Source organism: Dendropsophus ebraccatus, unplaced genomic scaffold (genome assembly GCF_027789765.1).
Source record: "Dendropsophus ebraccatus isolate aDenEbr1 unplaced genomic scaffold, aDenEbr1.pat pat_scaffold_993_ctg1, whole genome shotgun sequence".
In the NCBI taxonomy this organism is placed as follows: domain Eukaryota; kingdom Metazoa; phylum Chordata; class Amphibia; order Anura; family Hylidae; genus Dendropsophus; species Dendropsophus ebraccatus.
This window is the reverse complement of record NW_027210593.1, coordinates 16,601-39,289: the sequence shown is the minus strand read 5'-3', so window position 1 is coordinate 39,289 and position 22,689 is coordinate 16,601. Positions and strand designations below refer to the sequence as shown.

Genomic DNA, 22,689 nt, shown 5'->3' with positions numbered 1-22,689 from the left:
CTGACGTTTATAAAAATGAACAAAGCCTGGATTTCACCTGAATTCAACTGTCCATATGGGGAAAGCAGCTCAACATGAAGATTCTTGGTATCTCCTCTCCTCCTCTTCCTTCAATTCTCAGCCAACTGCCAAGTCTTCTTCCGCCATGCAGGGTCTGGCCTAATTATTGGGAGGCTCAATTGCTTCCTCACTCACTTCTAACGGTTCTCTGTGTCCTCACTGCCATGCTCTAACGTCACACTACGTCTGCGGAGGAGTGGGACTGGTTCCTGGGGGCCCGCCGATGACACCCCTGCCAACCAGCTGTTTTATTTTATATAGCCGTGGCCTCACCACCCCCGGTCGAGAGGCATCAGGTGTACCCTTGATGGTGACTGACAGCTTGTCTAGCCAGTTAGCTGTCAGCACCCGGGTTCATGTCCACTAAATATCCCAGCCCCTGGACTCACTCCAATTTTTGGGTGGGCTCACTTGCTTCCTCACTCACTTTTAATGGTTCTCTTGTGTGCTCAATGCCATGCTGTGTCTGGCCTAATTTTTGGGAGGCTCACTAGCTTCCTCACTCACTTTTAATGGTTCTCTGTGTGCTCACTGCCATGCAGTGTCTGGTATAATTTTTTGAAGGCTCACTTGCTTCCTCACTCACTTTTAATGATTATTTGTGTGCTCAATGCCATGCTGTCTCTGGCCTAATTTTTGGGAGGCTCACTTGCTTCCTCACTCACTTTTAATGGTTCTCCGTGCGCTCACTGCCATTCTAGGTCTGGTATAATTTTTGGAAGGCTGACTGGCTACCGCTTCTACCTTGTTCACTCTGTCCTTACGCCATGCTGTGTCAGGCTGAATTTTTAGCTGGTTCATGATATGCTACCGCTGTTTTAATGGTTCCCTGTGTTCTCACTGCCATGCTGTGTCAGGCTGAGTTTTTGGGTGGTCCATATGCCTACCTCTGTCTTAACCAGGCTGTTGCACAGAATTAGGCATAATGGTGCCATTAGGCAACCTCAGAGGCATGCTGCCCCCGCTGTTTCCATCAATTTCTGAGGTTGACAGGTCTTCACACGATCTTCCCTCTACCGAACTTGAGTCTCCTGCAAAAATGCTCGAGTCTCCCATTGACTTCAATGGGGTTCGTTACTCGAAACGAGCACTCGAGTATCGGGAGATATTCCTTTCGAGTAACCAGCACCCGAGCATTTTAGTACTCGCTCATCACTACACATAACCTAGTTCTTCTCTCCTGCTCACAGCACTAGCAGAGCCCCATTCCACAGAGGACAACTGATTTTTTTTTATTTACAAATATGTTAGGTATCACATCGGCTACCAAATAGAGTCCAGAGGCCAGCTTCACTCTATCATACCAGATGTTTCCCCATAGTTGAGGCTCCCTGGGTGGACACTAGAACCACCTCTAAGAGCTGAGGGGAGAGGTTGGGACACTGAGCAAGAAGGGACCATTCAGAGGACACTTACAATCACAAGTCCAAAACATTTTCTTCAGTTGTGCAAGTAGCTTGACCATCCTATGATGTATGGTTTACCCCTAACTTTTTAACAGGTGAATATTACTGACTTAAGAGGTAAAGCAATAGACAAGAACAAAAAGTGCACAGGCATACCAATAGCTATGACACCAACTAGCAAAACTTTTAACTAGAGATGATCAAACATCGGGAATTTTCAGGTTCGATTGAACTCGAACCTTCGTCATTTGATTTCTGATGCCCTCCCGTTCCGTGGGGAAGGTGGAGCAAGCCCCATTACCGCCTGGAAAACAGAGTGAACCTGATGTTCGATCATCTATACTTATAACGTGGCCCAGTCCAATACCGCAACCAGTATGCGCAGAACATAAAAAGCTCATTTTTTTTAATTTTAATCTCTGAAAGCTCTGAGCCGACAGTGATATCAAGGCATGGTCACTGCACACAAAGATACTGAGCATGGAGAACTCACAGCAAAGAGATAGCACAGAGACATCATGGCACAGAGATACAGAGCATGGAGACCTCACAGCAAAGAGCAGTGACACCATGGCACAGAGATACAGAGCTAGGGGACCTCATTGCAGAGGAATAGTGAGCACAGAGATACAGAGCATGGAGGGCTCACAGCAAAGAGCACAAAGACATCATGGCACAGAGATACAGAGCTAGGGGACCTCATTGCAGAGGAATAGTGAGCACAGAGATACAGAACTAGGGGACCTCATGGCAGAGGAATAGTGAGCACAGAGACCATGGCACAGAGATACAGAGCTAGGGGACCTCATTGCAGAGGAATAGTGAGCACAGAGATACAGAACTAGGGGACCTCATGGCAGAGGAATAGTGAGCACAGAGACCATGGCACAGAGATACAGAGCTAGGGGACCTCATTGCAGAGGAATAGTGAGCACAGAGATACAGAACTAGGGGACCTCATGGCAGAGGAATAGTGAGCACAGAGACCATGGCACAGAGATACAGAGCTAGGGGACCTCATTGCAGAGGAATAGTGAGAAAGAGACCTTGCACCCCAGCACAAGGACTACTAAGTGTGGGGATCTCACTGCACAGGAATAGTGAGCATGAGGCCTCACAGCAGAAAGATACCATACAGAAAAGTGACTAGAGAATTGTGCGATTCTCCCTGGCGCCCCATGCTGTGAGCGCCCGGTGCACGTGCCGCCCTTTGTTAGCGCCTCCGCGCCGGCTCCTCACCCTTCGCTAGGACAGAGCAACTGGGGGAAGTCTTTGCCGGGGGACAGGAAATGTGAGAGCAACAAGGAAGGGGAGGGCTGCGGCTCCTCACACATTATAGGAGCCCTGCTGCGGCCGAGGACTCAATGAAACCCAACGTGACTGCAGCAGCAGGAGGATGGACAGAACCCGCAGGCTGCTGCTGGATGTAAGTACACGGGGGAGAGGCGCCCCACAGCGTATGGGGGACCGAGGGACAGGACGCTACACCCCCTCTGTACTCTTGTCGTTCCTCTTATAATGATATGAGGTAACGGGTGCAGTGTGTGGGGCACTAGTACCCGCAAGTGAGGGAACGGGACGCATCCCTGTTGTATCATGTGACCGGCCCGTCACGTGACCTCGCTCCCCGGGGCTTTGTTCTTAGTTTGTAGCGTCCTATCCCCGAGTGCTCGGTGCGGCTTATGTTGCGTTTACCACCATGTATGTCTCGTTGTAGTTATTCTTCTGCGTTTTCTTTATTACACCGTGTGGTGACCCATGTTGAACAGTTTCGCATATTTGCCATAGTCAATATCTCTTCAATATAGCCGTGCTCTGCCCCCCATGTCCAGGGTGTGAGGGCCTAGGTCGGGACCCCGCCATTCACCTCTGGGAGGGGTCACAGTGGTCCTGGAAGGATTAAACTGTGAATGATTAGGCTCACATTACATTACATACCTACCTTATTGCTGCGTGTCTGGTGCGATTTTTACATGTGAGTTTTGATTTTCACATGAAAATCATGTGAAAATTAAAACTTGCATGTAAAAATCGCACCAAACATGCAGCGATAAAAACGCAGAGTTAAATACGCAGCAATACGGTACATGTGAAGGCACCCTTAGCTGTCTGTCCATCTGCATCCTGGCACAACAGCAATGGCCCCATACACAGTTATATACAGGAGGGGCCCTATTCATTTCAATGGCCTGAACGTAGTCTCCAAGTACTGACCTCTGTGGCTACATTCACACTGCGCCTTTGCATCCGTCTCACAGTATCCTGACAGACGCCATACAACTGCTTCCATTTTTGCATCAATTTTTTTCCCCATAACAAATATGTTAAACAGGACAGCAAAAACGCAGTGTGACCCGGCCATTCTGCTACTATCCGCTAACTTTTCTTTTCTGATGAATAAGACGCTAGGTTTGTGACCGTGAAGTAAGGGGCCCAATGCTGAGCACCACAGTATATGTCGCCATCCCAATCTTTGCAGGACGACCACAGATATGTGTAACCTTAGTGTGAGCTTAGCCCTACTGGTGTTTCATGCATGTTGCCATGATATACCAGCAGTCTTGCAAATTTACAGGGAATGTGTCATTAGAAAATGAATATTGTTAAAATCAATTTTTTTTTTAAGTTAAAGGGGATATCCGGAGAGCAAGAAAGATTCTACCTTTTCTGCTCTCCTTCATCTGTCTGCCCATCCGTACTATACTCCCACAGACGAGAGGGACAGGAGCATGTGTGGGTGAAACACTGGCAATGTCCAGTTGCCACAACATCAGGCAGCTATTGGTCATTGCCCACAACATGCTCCCACCCCTCTCATCTGCAGAAGTTATGAGCGCGGACGGAGGAAGTGGATTGCCGAAGAACAGAAAGGGTAGGGCCTCTTCTGCGCTCCACATAACCCCTTTTAGGCTTTGGAAAAACTGCCAAAACCAGAAGTGGATTTAAATGAAAAATATAAAGGGAGGGCTTGTACTTATCTCTTCTGTTGGATCCTCATTTAGGTTTTGTTGTGTGTTTGCAGCCTTCACCTTATTTTCAAGAATTTGGGGTGTTTTTTGACATTTTTATTAGCAATACTTTAATCCAGAAATCTTGCAGTTTTCATTCTAACCACATTCACATTGTCTTCATTTTCATACTGGATCATGTTGGTTTTTTTTTTTTTAACCTTTCTATTTTCTGATTTGTATATTTTTTTATTTATTTTGGTAATGTGGGTAAGTATGCACTGGTGTGTGATCTGGAAACTTGACAGCACGATTATATGCATATCCATGCTGGCAGCCTGGCCACTCGATTTCTCATGCTGTGTTAAGGCACTGCAAATGCACGCCAATCTTTCTTGTTTATGGCCAAGAAATAGCGTAGTGTAAAAAGACCTTTAGGGTATATTCACACGAACGGGCTCGCAGCGAGATTCTCGCTGCGAGCCCGGCAGGTCCTGGCAGTTCCCATACACTACATACTTGCCGCGGTCTAAACGACCGCAGCGAGTATGTAATTCTGCCGCCCTTAACCCCTTCTGCTCCCGCCCGGCTCCCCCGCTGTAAGCATACATTACCTGTCCTTGCTGCACGGGTCCGGTGTCCTGCTCTCCCGTCCGGCCAATTAGTGTGTTGCCCAGCCGCAGCCACTGATTGGCCGGACGGGAGAGCAGGATGCCGGACCCGTGCAGCAAGGACAGGTAATGTATGCTTACAGCGGGGGAGCCGGGCGGGAGCAGAAGGGTTTAAGGGCGGCAGAATTACATACTCGCTGTGGTCGTTTAGACCGCAGCGAGTATATAGTGTGTGGGAACTGCCAGGACCTGCCGGGGTCGCAGCGAGAATCTCGCTGCGAGCCCGTTCGTGTGAATATACCCTTACTCAAGCTTTATAGACGAAATGAACATCTCCAGATCCTATTGGTATGGGGGGACACTTGAAAGCATGCTCTGTAACTTTTGTGACCTGTGCAAAGGTCATTCCACAGGGTAAGCAGAGCTTCTGTTGTGTTTGCTATCAACTGGTGTTACCTTTTACTGTAAGGCTATGTTCACACTGTCATAATGACGGCCATTTTTAGTGGACGCCGATTATTTAACAGCAAATAACAGCTGTTGTTTTGGAATGGTTTAAACAGAAAAAGTGAACTGGCACAGCTGGGATTTCCTCTAGGAGAGCACTTTCTTGCTGGCAAGCAAGGAGCGTTTTTTATGCAATGAAATTGTAACAACAATGTTGCTGTATGTGGTGTGCTCAGCTCCCAGGAGAACAAAAGTCCTTTAGCAACAAATATTTACTTCAGAAATTAGCGGAACTCACCACGTATTTCAGCCATAATTTATGATCCTTTATTCAAAAGTCCATATAAAAACAGCAGCCACATACAAGTCATACAGAGGTTAGACATAGGCCCAGACTTATCAGCTCTCTGCCAGCGCCCGCACTCCTGAACCAAGGGTCCTTTTACATGGGTAGTATGGGTCCGGGTCACACGAATGGTCACTGTATCATTTGTGCTGCCATTTAAATATATTACGATCAGCTACACATTCCTTGTTTATACAGGAAGATGTGCAGCCGATAGTGAAAAATTTTGAAGCCAAAGCCGCACAACAAATACCAGCAGCCAATGAATGGGTGTTTTCCTGCTCATCAGCTGATCACTGTCACTCTTACACAGGCCGATTATTGTCCGAATGCGTATTTCTAGGAATGTTTCCTGTTTATCAGCCTGTGTAAAAGGGGCTTAAAGGGGTTATCCAGCGCTACAAAAACATGGCCACTTTCTTCCAGAGACAGCATGACTCTTATCTCTAGTTCAGGTGTGGTTTGCAATTAAAGGGGTTATCCAGTGCTACAAAAACATGGCTTTTTCTACTACTCTTGTCTACAGTTCAGTTGTGGTTTGCAATTAAGCTTCATTTACTGAGTTTCAAAACCCCACCCAAACTGGAGACAAAAGTGGTGTTTTTGTAGCGCTGGATAACCCCTTTAAGCTCCATTCACTTAAATGAAAATGAGTTACAAAACCCCACCCAAACTAGAGACAAGAGAGGGTCTCTCTCTGGAAGAAAGTAGCCATTTTTGTGTAGCTCTGAATAACCCCTTTAACAAAGCAGGCATGATAAAGGCAAATTTAACCCTTTCTCATTTAAACAAACAAAAAAAAAAAGATAGGTGCAGTTCATCCTTATGTTAAAAGCTTCTAATTCTGAGGGTAACTGATAAAACACACACTAGTGTGTAAGGTGAGTATACAAAAGGCAGAGAGGTACCAGTCCACAAAGTATGAGACTTCCTATCGAAATAGTCAAACAATTAAACAAAATAACTCTTTTCTAACCCCTTTGTCTCAGCAATCTATATATAATATATATATACGTTCCTTCTGCTGATGACCCGTGGAGTAGGAACGTATATATACGTGCCTGACTGTCAGAGGGTGTTGAGGTGTGTGAGACCGCTGCAATGTGAGCGACCCTGCACACATGTGTCCCCAGAGCCGAGGATCATGCCAGGCATCTGCGATCCTGCAGGTGCCTTTCATTAACCCCTTAAATGCTGCGATGCGTAGTGATTGACTGGTCAGGACCCCCACAGCCATGCTGCAGTGGTCCTGATTACTTGTACCAACAGGCGTGGTAGACCACTTACCTCCTTCCTGTCAAATGGGTGATCTGTGCATAGTCTGCCCTAAGGCAGACTCTATGTACAGATCACTGATAGTACTGCTAACATAGATCAGTATATGCAATCTAATGATTGCATGTTTAACAGTAAAATAAAAGTGTAAAAAGAAAGTGTAATAAAAAAGTTTTTAAAAATATAAAAAAAAACCTACCCCCCCCAAATAAAAGTTTAAAATACCTCCTTGCTCACTATAAAAATATGCTAAATAAATAAACATATTATATATCACAGCTTGCAGAATTGTCCGATCTAATAAAATATACCGATATTGTTCCTGCTCTGTGAATGGCATAAATGGTGGTGGTGGTGGGGGGGTGTTACCGGGATTGCTGATTTTTAAAATTATATATCAGAATTTTTGTCTATAAAAGGCAATCGAAATTTTTTTTTAACACCAATGTGATACAAATAAAAACTAGAGATCATGGTGCAAAAAATAACACCCCAACCAGCCCTGTAGGTGGAAAAATAAAAGCGTTACGAAGGCAAGAAGGAACATTAATTTGACCTGGGCATCAATGACCTCGGTCATGAAGGGGGTTAGTTGCCATATGAAAAATAACAAAAATCATGGTAATCAAATATAGATAAAAGTGATAAATGCCACAGGGTCCTTGTTGTGCACATTTATTGCTTAAAGGGGAACTGCAGGTACAGGTAAAAAAAATGAACTTTCTGCAGAAGCATATAGCATTACTTATCTATCCCAGTTTTGAAACTACCAAAAATCCATTTGTTTTGAGGGGTTTTGTTCTGTATTGTGTGGCTGTACTTCCTGGTTGAGCAGTTGTACACAGTACTACAGGTTCCAGAGTGCAGTGCCTCAGCTGTTCGTCTCAGTCCCCCACCCTGCCCATTTCCCACCCAAATCTGTTGCAGAACATCTAGTGCAGTTTCATTGTGTTACTGAATTATTTGCAGTACTTTATCATTTCATTGTGGTCCCCCCCCCATACAGCACGCTGTATTCTCTACCTGTAAAACCACACGGCACACTGTATTCCCTATCTGTAACCAGGGCTGTGGAGTCGGTAAGCCACAGCTCTAGCTCCGTCTCCTGAATTTTATCAAGTCTGACTTTTGCTCCTTCATAAATGGCTAGTCATATACCAGGGGAGTTATTTATCACACTGGCTCAGCAGCTTCTCCCTAATGTCCTACATGATCCTGAGGCGACTTCTGAGTGAATAAGGAAAGATATAAAGCAGAATCTTCTGTGTGTACAGTGGATGCAGCCAGTCTCCAGCCTCCATGTCCTGAACTGCTCACAACTAGACTAGATGGAGCAGGTGGTCTTTTCCTGCTGACAATCTTCTAGGTTTCTAACCACTTATTCACCATACACACAGAAACACTGCTAACAATGCCAGATACCTGTAATATAGAGGTCACACATAGTGATATAGAGGGGATCACACGTAGTGATATAGAGAAGTCATACATAGTGATATAGCGGGGTTACTGTGGGTGTGGGGGCACATCATAGTGCGCAAGCGCACGCACACAGCCTGCTGCAGCCATAGAACACTAAAGAAAAACACCACATTGAGGACTGAGGTTACTGCTGCACTACTTATGTCTCCTCCTCTCCTCTATATTACACAGGATATCTTCATATTACACTGATGCTCATATACAGTCATCCTGCATCCAAGAAGTGAACAGCACAGATCTCCACCCACACAATGGACTCTTCCAGCTCAGAAACAAACTGCCAAATAGTGACCGACAACTTTTCCTCGACCACCCTTATTATCTAATAGGGCCAGTGTCCTATTAGAATGTTGCTCATAATATATATATTGATGAGCAAAACTTAAAAAATTCATATCAAAACTAAATTTTAAATTGTTCTAAGATTTTTATTTTTTTTTAAAAGCTGGAGTCGGAACATTTTTTCCATGACTCCGACTCCACAGGCCTGTCTGTAACACCACACAGCACACTGTATTCTCTACCTGTAACACCACACAGCACGCTGTATTCTCTACCTGTAACACCACACAAAACACTGTATTCTCTACCTGTAACGCTGATATTGGAATAAAGTAAAGAACTTTAACATTTTTTTTTTTTTTTTCTCTTAATCTCCACACAGGTATTATGATCAAGCATTTTTTTATTTTTGAGGTTGAGCCCTTCAGTAAGGACTTTATCCGATATTATCTTACATGGGATATACTGTTTATGCCTTGTTTTTTATCCAGGTGGGATTGGATGTGCCGGCTCTGACCTCTGTAACGTTTAGCATCGTTTAATTGTGTTACTGCATCATTTTTGTGAATACACTGCAGTACTGCAATGAAACTCCAACATGTGTGAACATAGCCCTAATTTTACGGCCAAGTTTTGCACAATCAGTGAAGTTGCAGCAGCTGCTTCTGGCTGGTGAGCAATGGTGAATCACTCAGGGGATTGGGTGATCCAGCCAAGCCTTCTGTGACATCACGCCCTGCCCCCTGTCTGCATCATTAGCCTGATCTCAGCAAACACACACAATGTGAGACAGAGGCATGGAAGATTTGTCTCCTAAGGGGGGCTAGCAGAGGGAGCAGGAGACAATGTAGATTGGCACTGAGGCCATTTTTCTTCACTTCCTGGATTTTAATCAGCTACCAGTGTGGCAGAACCGTACAGATATGGTAATACATTATATAGACACATCTATATGACTTTTAATAGAAAACAAGTTTTCCTCATGTGGAGTTCCCCTTTAAAGGAGAAGCACAGCATTTTCTAAAACCTGGCATCCTGCAGGGGAAGGGGGAAAATTAATCACAATTACTTACCTTTCCCCGTACCCTTGGTGAGCAGCGGCCATTTCCCCCCGGGTTGGGATGATGATACAGCCTGAGGAAAAAGGCATGCACTGGCTGCCCAGCCTTTCAGTGACTGGAGCAAGGTCTCTCCCCAGTCACTGAGTGGCCAGTCCATCAGCCGGGTCGTGACGTGGATAATAAAGAAAAAAGTTTGCCGATTGAAGTCAATTAACCCCCTTTACTTGTTACTTTTTGGGTGTTTGTTTGCATCAGGGGACAAGCAGACATAGAAGTTATTGGTGCCAGAGGTTACCTCCCACCACTCCTGGGTCTCGTTGACCGAAACATTTCTTTCCCAAGTGGCAGCCACGCGATCTGGCCGTGCGCTTTAGTAATCAAAAAATCACATGTACCAAAAATAAGAATATTATTGTAAGGATCATAACAGAGCAATTTTTAGCACACTTAATTTTTTTAAAGTTTTCATTTTTTAAAAGTAGTAAAATAAAATTGGCGAACGTTGTTAAGACGAAACTAAATAAATGCATGTTTTCCATTTCACAGATTTTTTTTATTAATTTTTTGTTTTGCATTTTAAGGAAAAATTGTGTGCCATTGCAAAGTACAATTGGTGTTGCAGAAAATAAGACCTCATATTGGTCTGTAGGTGAATTCATAAAGGGACTAAAAGCAGGAAGCTTTGGCTGTCCAGGAATTATGGGAATTGTATTTTTGCAACAGCTGTAGGGCGGAAGGTCCCTGTTTTAGCCCAAGGAGTTGCATCACTCAAGGTAAACAAACCAAAAATTTAAATCTTTGGTCTGTGGCTAGGAAGCTCTTCAGATCTCAATCACATTGAGACCCTGTGGACAATCAAAAAAAATTTGCAATAAACTCCAAACACTATTTAGACAAGAATGGATTACCATTAGTCAGGATTTGGTCCCAAAGCTTATATCCAGCATTCCAAAAGTCTTGAAAAAGAAGGGTGAGTATTCTCATTATGAAATCTTTGTATAAAAGGTGAAAAACATCAGGAATGCCTTTAGTTGCCCTTCAGTATAAAATAGAACATATCTGACTCAAAAATCTCAAATCACTGTGCTGCAAACTTTGTAAAAAAACTAATTTTGTGTCCATCTCAAAACTTTTTTGGCCATGACTATACAGTGTTTGCGTGCTATGCATACAGCAGTTGGCCATCTGTTTGGAGAGCCAGCCTTTCACATCCGGCTCTCCACTACTGTGCTGGTATGATCTGTGCTGCTGCACTATCCTGCAAGGACATTTTATAACTTCATTGTAGACATGTTTGCAACTGGCCAGTTATTTATAGTCAACAGGGTGTCGGCACGCTGTTAACCATCTCTGCAGTGTTTACATGCAGCCAGGGGTATAGCTAAAGGCACATGAAACATTTTTTTTCCTTTCCTTTTCTATTTTTTTCTATTTATTTGGTGAAAAATTACCAAAAATTCTTAGAGGATGTACCACCAGGTACATCCTCTTTATTCTGAACCCACTGATCGAACGGCACCGTCATGGGGTAGCAGGTGAGGCGGTTCGTGCACTGTGCACGGCGCTGTTCTATGCACCGGAACCGGTCGGTGCTCAAACACTGGAGGTAGGCCGGGCCGCCCCCAGTGGGAGGGAATTCCCTCCCCTGTATGATGCGGCTCTATTGATTCTAAAAACGGACCGCGACACCGGCTTCCACCCTCTTCATTCGGGGCTGCTTATGCATATTTAAAGGAGAACTCCGGATAAGAAAAACTTGTTTTCTAATAAAAGTACATTAAAAGTTAAATATGTGTCTATTCAATGTATTACTGTATCTGTACGGTTCTTCCACACTGGTAGCTGATGGAAATCCAGGAAGTGAAAAAAATGGCCTCTGTGCAAATCCACATTGTTTCCTGCTCCTTCTGCTCTCCCCCTTAGGAGACAAATCTTCCATGCCTCTGTCTCACATTGTGTGTGTTTGCTGAGATCAGGCTGATGATGCAGACAGGGGGAAGGGTGTGATGTCACAGGAGGCTTGGCTGGATCCCCCAATCCCCTGAGTGATTCACCATCTTTGACCGGCCAGAAGCAGGTGTTGCACTTATTTCTCTAATTGTGCAGAAATGTGCAGTGAAATTAGGACTGTGTTCACATATGTTGGAGTGCCATTGCAGTACTGCAGCGTATTCACAAAAATGATGCAGTAACACAAGTAAATGATGATAAACTGCAGAGAGGATCAGAGCCCTATTGTAGGGCTCAACTTCAAATATAACAGATGCTTGATCATAATATGTGCATGGAAATGAAAAGAAAACAAAAATTATAAAAGTTCTTTACTTTATTCCAATATCAGTGTTACTGGTAGAGAATACTGTGTGCTGTGTGGTGTTACGGGTAGAAAATTTATTTTGCTGTGCGGTGTTAGGGGTAGAGAATACAGCGTGCTGTGTGGTGTTACGGGTAGAGAATACAGTGTGTTGTGTGGTGTTACAGGTAGAGAATACAGTGTGCTGTGTGGTGTTACAGGTAGAGAATACAGCATGCTGTGTGGTGTTACAGGTAGAGAATACAGTGTGTTGTGTGGTGTTACAGGTAGAGAATACAGCGTGCTGTGTGGTGTTACAGGTAGAGAATACAGTGTGTTGTGTGGTGTTACAGGTAGAGAATACAGTGTGGTGTTATGGGTAGAGAATATAGTGTGCTGTGCGATGATACAGGTAGAGAATACAGTGTGCTGTGTGGTGTTACAGGTAGAGAATACAGCGTGCTGTGTGGTGTTACAGGTAGAGAATACAGCGTGCTGTGTGGTGTTACAGGTAGAGAATACAGTGTGCTGTGTGGTGTTACAGGTAGAGAATACAGTGTGTTGTGTGGTGTTACAGGTAGAGAATACAGTGTGCTGTGTGGTGTTACCGGTAGAGAATACAGTGTGGTGTTACAGGTAGAGAATACAGTGTGCTGTGTGGTGTTACCGGTAGAGAATACAGCGGGCTGTGTGGGTGGGACCACAATGAAATCATAAATTACTGCAAATTATTCAGTAACACAATGAAACTGCAATGTGTGAACACAGCCTAGATGTTCTGCAACAGCTTTGGGCGGGGAATGTGCAGGGTTGAGGACTGTGATGAGCAGCTGAGGGAAAGCATTGCATTCTGGAACCTGCAGTACTGTGTACAACTGCTCAACCAGGAAGTGCAGAAACACAAAACAGAACAACCCCCCCCAAAAAACAAATGGATTTTTGGAATTTTCAAAAATGGAATAGATAGGTAAGTAATGCTTTATGCTTCTGCAGAAGTTTCATTTTTTTTTTTTTTTACCTCTACCTGGAGTTCCCCTTAAAGTATGCATAAGCAGGCCGGTCTTTTCTGCATGTGCAGGAACAGAGGCCTGCTTTTGCAAATAAATATACATAAGTAAGCAGATATGTAGGAGGTGGCAGGCGGGCCGAATAGTGCACTTGGGGGGGCCGAGGAATGCCCCCAGTGCACAAAAGGAACTAATTACATATTTCTTTTGGATGGAATTTCTCTACAACACAAGGAAATACACAGATAACTAGCGGCATAAGACAGAAGAGGTGGGGGGGGATGTATCAGCAGGTACGTCCAGCTGTTCAGCCATCAGTTATTGAAGATGTATGGCCAAATGCAGGAAAGGAAAGGAAAATGCAGAGCTCTGTATGTCCCACCCTAGTCACTGACTTACTGAGTGACCTGTCCATTAGCCAGGTCGTGACGTGTGAGCTCTGAAGAGCCTGGTGGGGGGTCCCGCAGCTGGTCCTGACGCTCACCAGGGGCACAGGGGGAGGCCCCTTAGTACTTGTAGTCAATTTACCCTTGCCCCTGCTGGCTGCTGGATTTTATAAACCACTGGACTCCTTATTTTTGTGTGACTAATTGTACTTTGTAATGACATCCTTGTAATACCATAAAATATTCAGCAACGAAGTAAAACATTTTTTAAAGTGAATTTAAAAAAAAATGGGAGTCACTTTGTGGCAAAATTTAAATGTTTTCTAAATTCCTCAGTCTGGAACAATTACAATGGTGCTCTCCAATTAATATTTCATTTTACTAGATTGGACATTTTGGGGCGATCCGGAGCTGCCCAGTGCTCTCTGCAAAGGAAGGATGGGAGATTAAAACGTCAGCTATTTTCCATAGCTGCCCGTAACCCTTTTAGCTTTTCATCATCAGAATTTATGTCCTTACTTCCTGTGTTTCCTGACCTCTGTTTGTAATCTGACATTGTACCTCACTTCTGACATGATTTCTTACCTTGACATAGATAAAGTGCTGGGGGGGGGGGGGGAGGGGGTCATCGATGCACTGGGTAGTACTGACACTGAAGCTTACAAAAGAGACAGCTGCCTAGAACTTTATGGGTGGTCAGAGATGACAGGGAAGCCTGATGTACCATTTGTTTTCAGCAAGGACCCTCTGGAGGAGGCAGACGTGCTCAAAGGTACCAAGCCCAGGCTTTTTCCTGTACATAACAGTAGCTAAGCTAGACTGCAGATATTCATGAGGAGAGACACCTAGTGGCCAAGACTTAAGGGTTTTTCTTTTTCCTTGTGGTAAAGAGTTGGCAATATGTTACAGAGCACAGGCTATGAAATGGAAGGAAGTTCGCTTGAAATGGCAGTGAATAAGAGACACTAGGTATAAGGTAGAGGATAGACCAGATTATTATTAATAGTGCTCTGTTTCAAGTATAGCTTGCTTATTGAACTGCAGTTTCTCTGCTACAGGTTTAACTGGTGTAAATCTCTTAAGAACATGTCTTTAACATGGTAAGACATGGCTGAATGCACATAATCGCAATATGTAGTTGGTGCCAGCTTGTCACAATAGTTTACTGATTAACAATGGGAGCAATGGATACAAATTAGGTGAAGGCGATGCCAATATCTTCTCACACTGGAGGGCCTGCTCTAAACAAATGCTTTGCCTATTCCCTTGGGATCATGGAAATAGCCTTATTGCTCCTATATTTTACGCAGGCGAGGGTCCTATCAACCAGGGTACAAGGAGATTATGCTATACTGGTCTGAGCAAAGGTGACTAGGGCAGGCTCATATTACAAAGGAAGCAGAGTGGATTTTTCTTTAAAGGGGTTATTCAGCGCTACAAAAACATGGCCACTTTCCCCATAATGTTGTCTCCAGTTTGGGTGGGGTTTTGAAACTCAGTTCCATTGAAGTAAATGGAGCTTAAAGGGAACCAATCACACACAAATTGGCCATAAAGATAAGGAAACGTGCTGGTACATCAGCCAGCACGCTTCCTAACCATCCCCCTGTCCCCTCCGTCCCATGAACATTCAGCCCGCAAAGTTAGTTTAATAGTGTCCCGCGCTGTATGCAAATTACCATGTAAGTAGTCAAGGTGGGCGGGCGGCTGGTCAAGTAGTCCCGGTGGGCGGGGGCTTCGTCATGTAGTCACAGGCTCCTGGGCCGCCTCCGGTGCTGTAATCACGCCCCTCCGGGCGTGTTGTAAAGCGGCTCCTGGTGACGTCACTCGGGGGGGCCGGCATTGCACGTCGGCCACGCCGACGTCTTTACTAAGCTGCGCGTGCGCAGTACAGTGGGTGAAGCCGCTGCTGTACTACGCCGCGCAAGCGCAGTACAGCAGCGTCTTCTCAGGCTGCACTGCGCATGCGCAGCTTAGTAAAGACGTCGGCGTGGCCAACGTGCAATGCCGGCCCCCCCCGAGTGACGTCACCAGGAGCCGCTTTACAACACGCCCGGAGGGGCGTGATTACAGCACCGGAGGCGGCCCAGGAGCCTGTGACTACATGACGAAGCCCCCGCCCACCGGGACTACTTGACCAGCCGCCCGCCCACCTTGACTACTTACATGGTAATTTGCATACAGCGCGGGACACTATTAAACTAACTTTGCGGGCTGAATGTTCATGGGACGGAGGGGACAGGGGGATGGTTAGGAAGCGTGCTGGCTGATGTACCAGCACGTTTCCTTATCTTTATGGCCAATTTGTGTGTGATTGGTTCCCTTTAATTGCAAACTGCACCTGAGCTGGAGACAACAGTAGGGGGAAAAGTGGCCATGTTATTGTAGCGCTGGATAACCCCTTTAAAGAACCATGAATCCAAATGGACTTTATGATCAGTTGATTTTTCTTGCACATTTGACAGAAAACTATGTTTGTCATTTCCAGGAACCACTCTGATACTAGCAGTTGAAGTTAGCTATCTGTTACTCACTACTGTATAGATGCCACTGCATCAGCCATTTTAGCGCAACTGGGTTCTGTTATTTATTGCTCCTTTTGTGTTTGCTATTTTTTGCTTAGTTGGATATACTCTATACCTGTATCTGAACTACTCCTGATGAGGATGTCATCAAGGAGAAGGAAGTAAAGGTAAAAAACGCCAGGATCACAGCAAACAGGTTACAGCTGTAACAGGGTAAAACACATGTTTGTTTGTGTAGCGTACACATTAATCCTGTTTTTCCATCAGCTTTTTTTTTCATCTTTTTTTGTAAATAACAGCACAGCCTGTTGCAAAAAAGTGTTTTTATTTATTTATTTATTTCCACAATATTACAATTCAGCTTCATTAATTCAAATGGAACTTCATAAACCACAACTAAACTGAGGTCCACTGGTGCAGTTCCTGAAAGATAGCAGACATGTTTTTCTAAGCCTAGACAACCCCTTTAAATATTCTTTTAGGGTACAAACCCACTTGACGTATTTGCTGCGTGAATCAGTCTTAAAAATAAGCAGGCAAAACGCAGGTTGGCTTTATACAATTGTTCTGCGTTAAAATACGCAATTGCGTATTTTTGAATCGTGAAGCTACATGCGTTTTTCGCACAGGTTGTTAACAACTGATGCTTTGCTAACAACAAGCTTCACGCTTCAAAAATACGCAATTGCGTATTTTAACGCAGAACAATTGTATAAAGCCAACCTGCGTTTTGCCTGCTTATTTTTATGACTGATTCACGCAGCAAATACGTCAAGTGGGTTTGTACCCTTAAGTTTATATTCTTTTGGGACAGAGCTAGAATTTTCCCATGCAATACATTATTCTTAATGTTGGCCCTTTGCACAATGCTGGTTAATATGTAACTCCATTTCGACTGTTGTGTTACCGGACGACAAATTGAATTTTCCTGAAAACAAGTTTGAGCGGTCTGCTCTGGATTGAGCATATTACCATGTGTAAAGGTCTCTCCAGTGCAGTAGGAACATTCTGGAGTTTGTGTATTTCTAATAACCCCGGCTCTGTTAATCTCGGCACAGCAATGTTATCAGATGCATCCCTGCCATAGGTGACCTTTTCTAAATGGGTATTGCTCCATTCATTGTTATTACAGTGACATTCTCATTCCTGAATCATTTCCAGTAAATCACGTACGTAGATATCCTAGCCTTTATATCAACATGTCTTCTCTGGATTCTTTTTTGTTTTCTGGGAAGATGACACAGATTTGTCTCAGGCGTGTAATGTATGCAATAAAAATGACTCACAATGTGTAAGGAACCTCTCACTCATGAGCACACTTTGACAGCTGGGATGCATTTCTGACACTTGAACATTTTTATTTATTTTTTTACTGCTTTGCATTTATGTAGCAGTTATACAGAATAGCACTGGGGCTCAGGTACGTATGGCACACGCTGAGTTTTACCGAAACCAACATCTTAAAGAAATGGCACATGTGTATGGTCTCATGTGGCAGAAATTTCTTCAATGTAAAAAAAAATTTAATACATCTGAATGGGATTGTTCCTGAAAAGTGTGCATGTGTTTTTACAAACCTTAATAGGTGGTGTAGAGTAGTTTATAGAAATTTCTGTAATAGTTCTGCCGCATGTGAATGTTCTCTCTAGAGCACTGCTAGTACATATGGGAATAGCTGTAGATCACTAAAATTTGTTTCTAATTTTCAGGATTTGGCTGCTAGTGAAGGGTTCAAATTGTTCGATAGTTAACATAAAAGTCAATAGTGGGATATGCAAAGAAACACTGATTTGGATACTGAAGCAATAAAACCAATACACATGGTATTGGGTCCCTGTGACTGCTGACTGGTAGAAACATTTCTTGGTTTTGGTAATAATTGTCCTTCTCCTCTTCCATTCTATTGCAGAGTTCTGGAGAGCTGACCCAGAGCGCAGATGATGACTGTTTACTGGATGCCCCTCTCCTCCCTTCACAGAAACTGCAGGCTGAGATCCGGCCATCCTTCCACCCTGTCCCCACCGTCACTGTTAGCATTATCCTTCTGCTAATACAGGTAAATGATGTAATAAAGGTGCAATATACTTAAAACTCAATATACTTGAAGGTTGCCAGTTGCCTGTCCATTACTGTGTCAAGCATTTTTGCTGTTAAGCTAGGGGCAACATGGCAGCTTTGACCAAATCACAAGATCTTTTACCACAACTGTCTTTCTTTGCACTAGCTTAGTTTTAAACAGGTCATCTATGTTTGTGTATAGATTTACTATCCTGTTGCATGTTCAGTTATAAAGTAAACTTTAACCCCTTAGCGACCCATGACATATCTAATACGTCATGGCGCCGCGGGGGGTGTTCAGAGCGGGGTCCCGCCGGGACCCCGCTCTGAACGGCGCTGATCCCGGCTGACACGTGCAGCCGGGCAGTGCCGTTGCCGCGCCGGCTAATTAAGCACTTCAATGCAGCTGTCAAACCTGACAGCTGCATTGAAGTGCTTTATGCACACTATCCCTGGTGTCTAGTGGGTCGGATCTCCCCCCCGCGATGCGATCACGGGGGGGAGATCCTTTCTTCTGCCCGTGTCGGGCCTCAGCGTCGGAATGACGCTGATCCCGGCTCGGCAGTAGATTGCTATGGCCTGCAGCAGGCCATAGTAATCTATGACCGATCTCATGGAGCTTTGCTGTGTATATACACAGCAATGATCTCTATGAGAGATCATTGCTGTGTATATACAAGCCCCCCAGGGGGGCTTCTAGTGTATGTAAAAAAAAAAGTAAAAGTTTTTATTAATAAAAAATCCCCTCCCCTAATAAAAGTCCAAATCACCCCCCTTTTCCCATTTTATAATATAAATAAATAAATAAAAAAACATATTTAGTATCGCCGCGCGCGTAATCGCCCGAACTATTAATTAATCACATTCCTGATCTCGCACGGTAAACGGCGTCAGTGCAAAAAAATCCCAAAGTGCAAAATTGCGCATTTTTGGTCGCATCAAATCCAGAAAAAATGTAATAAAAAGCAATCAAAAAGTCGTATATGTGCAATCAAGGTACCGGTAGAAAGAACGCATCATGGCGCAAAAACTGACACCTCACACAGCCCCATAGACCAAAGGATAAAAGCGCTATAAGCCTGGGAATGGAGCGATTTTAAGTGACATATATTTGTTAACAATGGTTTGAATTTTTTACAGGCCATCCGATACAATATAAGTTATACATGTTATATATCATAGTAATCGTAACGACTTGAGGAACATGCATAACAAGTCAGTTTTACCATAAGGCGAACGGCGTAAATGCAAAACTCCCCGAAATCAAAACAAATTCGTTTTTTTTTCAATTTGACAGCGCAAATGATTTTTTTCCGGTTTCACAACATATTTTATGGAAAAATTATGCCTGTAATTGCAAAGTACAATTGGTTTCGCAAAAAATAAGCGCTCATATACGTCTCTAGGTGAAAAAATGCAAGCGCTATGGACTTTTAAACATAAATGGAAAAAGCAAAAGCGCAAAAACAAAAATTGGCTTGGACCTTAAGGGGTTAAACATGCATCTGTATTTTTGTGCTTTTTGCATGTGGCAACATTTTGGCGCTTGCACTTTGTTCCAAAAAGTTTTTACACCTTTTTATCTTTGCTTATGATTCACAACTTTTATGCACCAAAAAGGATCTTATTCTCTTTGTGAAGCCACTTAAAGGAGAAGTCTGGTGAAAATTTTTATTAAAGTATTGTATTGCCCCCCAAAAGTTATACAAATCTCCAATATACACTTATTATGGGAAATGCTTATAAAGTGCTTTTTTTTCCTGCACTTACTACTGCATTAAGGCCTCACTTCCTGGATAACATGGTGATGTCACAACCCGATTCCCAGAGCTGTGCGGGCTGTGGCTGCTGGGAAGGATGATGGCAGGGGGACACTGAGGGACACAGGGCACTGGAGGGACACTGAGCATCTCTCTGCCATCATCCTCTCCAGCAGCCACAGCCCGCACAGCTTTGGGAGTCTGGCCGTGACATCACCATTTTATCCATGAAGTGAAGCCTTGATGCAGTAGTAAGTACAGAGAAAAAACACTTTCTAAGCATTTCCCTGTAATAAGTGTATATAGGTTATTTGTATAACTTTGGGGGGCAATACAATACTTTATTTAAAATTTTTCGCCAGACTTCACCTTTAAAGCGACTCTGTACCCACAATCTGTTGTCCCCCCCCCCTCCAAACCACTTGTACCTTCGGATAGCTGCTTTTAATCCAAGACCTGTCCTGGGGTCCGTTCGGCAGGTGATGCAGTTATTCTCCTAAAAACAACTTTTAATCCTGCAGCGCTGTGTCTAACGGCCGGGGCTTGCATTTGTATATGCATTAGGCTGGCACACCCTCTCTGTCCTTCCTCCCCACCCTCCTCATCATTAGGAATGATCCAGGAACATTTACTGCTGTTTGAGCTTTGCACAGGTGTCTTTAACGGTCCAGCCCATGTTCATTATGCACACAGGTGGGGAATAGGAGGAAATCTGCCTGGAGCATTCCTAATGATGAGGAGGAAGGAGAGAGAGGGTGTGCCAGCCTAATGCATATACAAATGTAAGCCCCGGCCGTTAGACACAGCGCTGCAAGATTAAAAGTTGTTTTTAGGACATAACTGCATCCCCTGCCGAACGGACCCCAGGAGAGATCTTGGATTAAAAGCAGCTATCTGAAGGTACAAGCGGTTTGGGGGGGGGGGCAGATTGTGGGTACAGAGTCGATTTTAAGTTATGCTGGCCCTGTGCCAGATCAGTAGTGAGTTCCTCTGTTAAACTAGAAGTTTAGGTCTCCTTGGATACCAATGCCCATTGAGACCTTGGATCCATTGGGTCAGGCATTATGGTCTCATTGCGTGTTGGTAACCAAGAAAACTCAAACTTTGAGTCTACAGGTGAACTTGCTGCTGATAAGGCATGGGGAGGGCATGACTGGTACACTTCAAGGTGAACTCCGGCCAAAACATATTTTTTAATATGTTATTACATAAGGAAAGTTAGACAAATTCCTAATGTACTCTAAATATGGGAAATGCAGATATAGTGCTATTTCCTTTAATTTAGTAGATCAGGCAGGCTTTAAACGTCACTAATCAGGTGTTATTTACATGAAGTGTCCAGCAGGGGCGCACTATGTGTAGAAGTCTATGGAAGTCTGTAGTGTAGTGTTAGTGAGATTATTTGTTATAGTACAATATCCTTTATTGATTTTTATGGAATAATTTGGGGACACTTGCATGTCCCTCTCTCCCTCCCTGTGCTGCCGTTGACGAGCACTCACACTGGGAGAGAGGGAGATGGACTGCACCGAGCAGGGAGGGAGAGAGGTGCCCGTGCGTCTTCCTCCCTGCCCGATGCCGTAGGCCAGATACACACTGTTCTACTCCCCCATCATCTGTTGATACTATGAGCGCTCCTGACCCGTGCTCAGCCCGTACGCCACCGGCCAACACAGGGAGGGAGGGGGGAAAGTAGTTAGATGCACGGGCACCTCTCTCCCTCCCTGCTCGCTGACGTCCTTCTCACTCTCTCCCGGTGTGAGCACTTGTCATCGGCAGCACAGGGAGGGAGATGGAGGGAGAAAGGTACCCGTGCATCTAACTGCTTCCTCTCCCTCCCTGCTCGGTGCCGTCCATCTCCCTTTCGCCCGGTGTGAGTGCTCGCAGCACAGGGAGGGAGAGAGGGAGAGGCAAGTGTCCTTGCTCCCCAAATTATTCCATAAAAATCAATAAAGGATATTGTACTGTCACAAATAATCTTACTAACACTACACTGCATAGAGTTCCATAGATACCACACTACATAGACTTCTATAGACAGTACACTACATAGACTTCTTCTAAGTATAGTGCGCCCCCTGCTGGAAACTTAATGTGAATTACACCTGATTCGTGACGTCACAGTTTTTTAGAGAATTCGAAGCCTGACTGATCTACTAAATTAAGGGAAATAGCTCTATATGTGCATTTCCTATAATTAATGAACATTAGGAATTTGTAATGACATGTTAAAATTATGTTTTGGACCTAGTTCTCCTTAAAAATAAAGACAATCCCTAGCCTTACTGCTTTTTGGTGTTTGAAAATGAAAAGTATTGTGTGAGAATATGCGTTTTACTAGTCCTTCCCATTATTAGTGCCGCCAAGCTGAATCCAGCGCTGCCCTTCTCTTCCAATTCTGCGCACAGTTTCATGATGCCTTCCCTCCAAATATGCTGATGAGCAAGTCTAGTGCTCTGGAGAATAGGCCCAGTGCTCCCAGTGCACTATATATTTCTCTTTCCAGGCCGGGATTCAGGTAGAGAAATACTAATTAGCCATGTCATCAGTTGTAGGGGCAATCGGTGCACTGGGGGTGCTGGGCCTGTCTCCAGAGCACTAGACTTGCTCATTAGCATATTAAAAAGAACAAACTGTTCAGCAGATGTGGAAAAGAATAGCACAGCTGGATTCAGCGTGACACTGCTGATCTGGGAGCGGTAAAATCTTCCTTGCTCATGTTTGATGATAGATTTGCTTTAT

At 44.2% G+C, this 22,689-nt stretch overlaps 1 protein-coding gene across 1 annotated transcript in view; it reads left to right on the top strand.

Moving 5' to 3' along the window:
- Nucleotides 1-2,711: 2,711 nt before the first annotated feature.
- Nucleotides 2,712-22,689, top strand: part of LOC138781784 (transmembrane protein 192-like) — a gene marked incomplete at its 3' end in the record, with an annotated part of 33,416 nt that continues 13,438 nt past the window's right edge. Inside the window, exons 1-2 of the mRNA XM_069956787.1 lie at nt 2,712-2,892; nt 18,039-18,185. Of these exons, the coding sequence (XP_069812888.1) occupies nt 2,863-2,892; nt 18,039-18,185 (177 nt within the window). The remainder of the gene's footprint in view (nt 2,893-18,038; nt 18,186-22,689) is intronic.